Here is a 6,000-nt window from a genome sequence, read left to right on the forward strand (position 1 = left end):
TTGATATTATGACACATCCTGAATCAATCTTTATAGTGAAGAAGATTAAAACCATTTTAGTAAGAAATTCCATGTTTCTTTAGATTGCCCAGAAAAGTATTTGATAGAATGATGTATTATGTACCATCTTCTTGACCACAGAAGTCTGGACTGCAGACGTAGAAACATGACAGCTGTTTGAAAACCATCCTGTAATCAAGCTTTGATGTTGGAGGTACCCAAGTTAGCTAAAGTAGCGGGATTAAATCATGGAAGGAATGCAAATACAAATTTCTAAGTCATTTTTGTTTTTAGGTATCCATAACCTATAGAAAGCACTTCAACTTATAAGGCCACTGAGCTTACATAATGGATACCGGGATTTAGAATGGCACTGATTCCTGAGGATAAAAATGTGAATTCACTGTAACAAAGAGGGGAAAACAAAACTATGAGAATAGCACTACTTCTGTTGTGCAAATAGCTGATGTAGAATAATCCTCATGGTAATTGTTATGTTCCTATGACATGATCTGGACTCCACATGTCTACAATGTGCTTCTTCTCAAACCTGAATGTCTGGTTATGAATGAAATACTACCTTATAATACTAGGGCAAAAATAAAGCAAAAATATACCCTTAATTGCAGTGAACACAGGCTTAGATTTCACTTTATTTGTTTATTTATTTATTTTGGTTTTTTGAAACAGGGCTTCTCAATGTAGCCCTGGCTGTCCTGGACTCACTTTGCAGACCAGGCTGGCGTCAGACTCTCAGATCTGCTTGCCTCTGTCTCCTAAGTGCTCAGATTACAGACTTGTATTTATTTTTCATAGATAACTGAATATGTGCTAGACAATAGGCTGCACATTTTGTACTTTCTCATGTGTCATTCCCTTTCACAGGAGATGAGGAAGACAAAAGGTGATTATCACTGTGGGTGTTTGTAAGCACATGGTTTTTCCAATGAAGGCAATGTCCTAGGCCTTCCTTATGTATGTGTGTAGTAGCTGTTTTTCCTGACAGTTACCAGAACCATGCTGTCTTTCTTGCTGTTCTAATCACTATTATTAGGTAGTTCTAGGAAATGTGAATCTGGGATCTATTCGCATGGGCGTGCCACACTACCTTGGATGTTTGTACTCAAGAAAAAATTGATATGCTTTTGCTTCTACTGTATTCTGAGCCCTGTACTTGCTATGTAATGACTCATGAAAAAATAACAGCACCCTGTATCCTTCACTACCGTGTAAGTTTATTAAAGAGAAGACAGTTGCTTTGAAAAAAATGACTTCAAGAATACACTACACATCTTGTGTGCCACAAACACCAGTTATGTTGAATTGCAAAAAAGACATGAAAGATTCTTATGGGCAGTAAGAGAGGTATTATGAAGAAAATGAAATTTAAACCTAGGACAAAAATTTAAATGCATTGGCATACAATAGAAAAGGATTCACTGAAGAAAAAAAAAAAAGAATAAGACCAGAGTAGGAGATGGGAGAAGATTGGGGAGGCCTTACCCCACAGGAATCATTTTGCTAGTATATGAAATGGCTCAGTGATTAAAGGTGCTTGTGGCCAAGATGAATTTGCTCATGGGACACACATAGTGGAAAGATAGAATCCGGTTCTGCAAGTTGTCCTCTGACTTCCACATGCACACCATGACACATGTCCTCAGTGTGCTTTGTGCTTGTGCATACATATGTATACACACAATAAATAAATACATATACATACATACATACATACATATGTACATATATACATACATAAGTTTGAAGAGAAAACAAGGTGGAAGTACCAGGGAATGACAGCAGACATAATTATGAAGGATATATTTAGTTCTTTTAATATTCGGGATGTCCCCATCACCTGTTTTCAAAAGTAAAACATTTGCTTGATTTATGATACATATTATACGGTTTATTAGATATTTAGAAGAATGCGAAAAATTCATGCATTTGTATCCTTGTAGCCTTTACTCATATATGATCTTTCATACTTGAAGTAAGACATTCTAACATGGCTGAAATGTTACAAATAAAATAATTGAAAGTCCACATAACCCTTAAAATTAGTATTTAATATGATGATTTTATTCACTGAAATAATTGTTTCCATAAGGTAATGTGGGACAATGACTGTAGTGTGTGTGTGTGTGTGTGTGTGTGTGTGTGTGTGTGTGTAACTTTTTGCTTATTGCACTGCATGTCATATAGTAACAATATTCTCATGATTCAAGTGTTTGCAATACTTTTTCTACATTTCACTGCAGAGTTGTTTGGGCTCATTGGACTGGGACATATCATTGGTGTACTGACCCCATCTTTGCTTTTCTTAGCATCTGGGAAACATTAAGCTTTGAAAATAGGTAATATTTTATGGGAAACACAAATACTAGCACTGTGCTTCATCTTCCATATGATAGAAAATACAGCTTGTAAGTTAGTGTTGGCTATTAGAATAACGAAAAAAGTGACTTAAGTCATTGGCATCAAGAAATGCCCAGTTCCACTGATCCTGCTGTGAGAAACACCGTGTCATGCTGGTCACCTGAGCAACTCATTTCTGCTCAAGCAAGCTATAGACATCTAAATAAATCCACAGTTCTGGATCAAAGGAAAGCTCTAAAGAAGAGTAGATCAATATTAGTTTGTTAATGAAAAAAGTGAAAAGATGCCACAGAAAACCTGTATAATATATGTGCATGTAACATTGCATGTCAAGTATAGAAAGGAAATAAAATGATTGTAAAAAGGAGAGATGTTGCGTTACAAGACAAAAATGTATACAATTTACATCATTTGTCAGGATGAGATGAAACAGACATAGGAAATTCTCCTACTCAGTGAAGAGAACAGAAGTCCTAAAACACAATTGAGGAGAGGATATGATAGATGGAGAGATAGAGGACATGGGATGCCTGCTGTGAGACCAGATCAGATAGATAAGTGTGGGGTCTAAGCAAGGCAGAAATTAAGCATTCAAGACCCTCAGTCACTGAATTAATAGTCATGCTTGTATTTGAAAATAGTTTTGCCTGATATCAAGTCATATACGTATTAAGTACAGGTATTGATGACAGAGTATGCCTATCCGTTGAAAGCCTTCCTATGGCTTTCTTTTATGAATTATATGTATCTATTTATAGAAAGAATATACATAGTCAAGTATGTCCAAAGCATTAAAAGGAGTTACTTAATAATTAAGCATATCTTAAAAGTATAGGTTCCTTTACAATAGAATTTGCATTTCATTTTTGTTTTCAATGGTTGTTAATAAACAGTCTTATAGGAATGTCATGATGTTCACTGAACTATTTTTGTGGGTGGTTTAGAAGAGATAATCAATGAAAGAATCCCATCATTTAAACGTAGAGCCCTGCAGAAACATCCCGTCGTGGGGAATGGAAGCAAGGAATCCCACGGAGAACCTGGGAAGTGTTATTGATTCTGCCCGTTCAAAAAGACATGTTTAAATTGAAAAATAAGGAAAATCTGCTCTCTACCTCAATGTGAACAGCTATGGTGATACGGGTTTTCTCCCGTTTAACGAGATTCATTAGGGAGAAAGCTGGCTCACGTGTATACGCTTGGCTCTTTAATGTATGGGTGGGAAATGACGTCAACATCGTTGATAAATGTAGCTTCCATAAGTACAGGTCTCATTTGATTACTTACTACATTTGTGGCCATCTTAATTGTACGGTATAATTATGAAGGGGGGGGGGCAAGTAATGGGAACGCACACAGGGTGATGTTTTCTGGACTATACAACACTCCATTGCCATTCCCTTATTGTTTGCTTGTTTTTGGTGTTTCAGGTGCAGGCAGATGACAGAGTGGTTAAGATGGACCTGGGTTTACTCTTCCTTCGAGTACGCAAGTCAGATGCTGGGACCTATTTTTGCCAGACAGTAGAGCATAGCTTTGTCCACACTGTGCGTAAAATCACCTTGGAGGTAGTAGAAGAGCAGAAAGTGGAAGGGATGTTTCATAAGGACCACGAAGAAGAAAGACATCACAAGATGCCCTGCCCTCCCTTAACCGGCATGTCTCAGGGGACGAAACCCTGGTACAAAGAATTCTTGCAGCTCATTGGCTACAGCAACTTCCAGAGAGTGGAAGAATACTGTGAAAAGGTGTGGTGTACAGACAAGAAGAGGAAAAAGCTTAAAATGTCTCCCTCCAAGTGGAAGTACGCCAACCCCCAGGAAAAGAGGCTTCGCTCTAAACCTGAGCATTTCCGCCTGCCCAGGCACACGCCGCTCTCCTGAGTTCGCCCTCTGCCGGCTGCTGAGGAATCTAGAATGGAAACATATTTTGAAGAGAAGAGAGTGAAAGCATGCAACATCTTTCCATTACTTCAAAGAGCTTTCTGTAGTACTGAGAGGCGGGAAAGGTGTTTTAAGTTATTCTGCATACTCACCTAACTGTACAGACCTCTCACCGTACTAGTACTTACACGTGTGTATTGCTTAAAAGGCTTCACATTGTATTTATCAACACATGACTGTGGCTACAATTTTGAGTTTGCTATTCAGGGAAATTATTTCACCATTGGGATGTGTATTATAATTATAATATTAAAGTAAATGTTTTTAGATTGTCATAATTAAGAAAGAAGTGAAAATAAATCAGCCCTATCTTTCTCGAGTTTCCCTTGCAACTATGAGATAAAAACACAGAATATCAAATACTTTGATTTCTATGTGAACTTTCGGTTTTGTTGCTATTTTTTTTTAAGCCATGAGTTGTAAGTAGTTGTGTTATGGTTGCTATAAACCAACCATAAAATAAATCTGCAACCCATCCGTTATAAGACTTGTTCCCTTCATGAAACACTCATTAAACTATATTTAAAATATTTCTGTTTTATAAACAAGACACATCCTTTAAATTTCACTTCAGTGTGGAAGGAAGGAAGATAACATCACCGATATTTTTAACTAATGTTAAAGCATGAAGGTAGAATTTTAATCAAAAGGTCTGTGCTTCCCTCTTGTGGTAGAAGAAGGCATCTTCTGTCATAGTGCTGTTTCCACAAATACTCTGCAAAGATTTGAAAACAAATTTTGTGAGCAGATACATCTCATTTTCAGAAAACTCAATTAAAACCATAATGACTTTGCAGTACAGCAAAGATATTAACAACATTTGAGCTTTTAAAAGGTAGGCTTTCAACTCTTCCCTGAGGGGGGAAAATACTTTGGAAGAATGTTTTATCTGTAAAAAATTATCAAAACATTTTCTCTTAGAAACAAAAATTTTCTGTTTTATATTTGCTTCTCGGATTCATTTTAGTACTGACATCTTCAGAGAATCATTATCTTTATCTTATAAATATTACCAAAATTTATATTTTTCAGAATGTTTATTTCTTGAAATCTTTCTCTTTGTATTTTAAAGAGTTAACAGCTCCCTTTCTGAAATATGAGCTTTATAAGACTGTTCACTTATGTAAGAGTAAAGCAAGTGGGGTGTACATAAGAACAATTATGAATAGTTATTCAGACTTAAATTTAAATATTTATGTCTGCTATCTCTGTATGCTAAATAATTAAGAATATAAAATGTTGAGAATTTCTAATTGCTTTTTTTTTCACTCTAAGATGAGTAAATTACATAAAGGCTTTTAAAATTCAGAATTTCTAAAATATCTAACAAATACAAATAAAATATTGACATCCTCTGAACGTCCACATGTTATGGACCCCAGAATCCACTGGAAGTCATTGTTGTTCGCCATAGTAATTGCAAAAAAGGTAGTATTCAAAATATTTAAAATACTGTGTTTTAGGAACACAAAGGGATGGAGGGCAAATTGGGGAATTAAAAGCATAAACACATCTTACTGGTTCTTAAGGAAAGTGTAAGTCTGAAATATCCAAAGTGAGTAGAAAAATCTATGTGAATTTTGAAATGACCCTTCCACTAAACAAATTAAGTATAAGGGGAGGATTTTCTATTAGGCCCATTTTAAATAACAAAATAGAGTAAAGCAGATATACATAC

At 35.8% G+C, this 6,000-nt stretch overlaps 1 protein-coding gene across 1 annotated transcript in view; it reads left to right on the forward strand.

Moving 5' to 3' along the window:
• Sema3e (semaphorin 3E) overlaps window positions 1–5,619 on the forward strand; it is a 228,893-nt gene extending 223,274 nt beyond the window's left edge. Inside the window, exon 17 of the mRNA XM_051152076.1 lies at window positions 3,810–5,619. Within this exon, the coding sequence (XP_051008033.1) occupies window positions 3,810–4,262 (453 nt within the window). The 3' untranslated portion in view covers window positions 4,263–5,619. The remainder of the gene's footprint in view (window positions 1–3,809) is intronic.
• The last annotated feature ends 381 nt before the right edge of the window (window positions 5,620–6,000 follow it).

Source organism: Acomys russatus, chromosome 10 (assembly GCF_903995435.1).
Source record: "Acomys russatus chromosome 10, mAcoRus1.1, whole genome shotgun sequence".
In the NCBI taxonomy this organism is placed as follows: domain Eukaryota; kingdom Metazoa; phylum Chordata; class Mammalia; order Rodentia; family Muridae; genus Acomys; species Acomys russatus.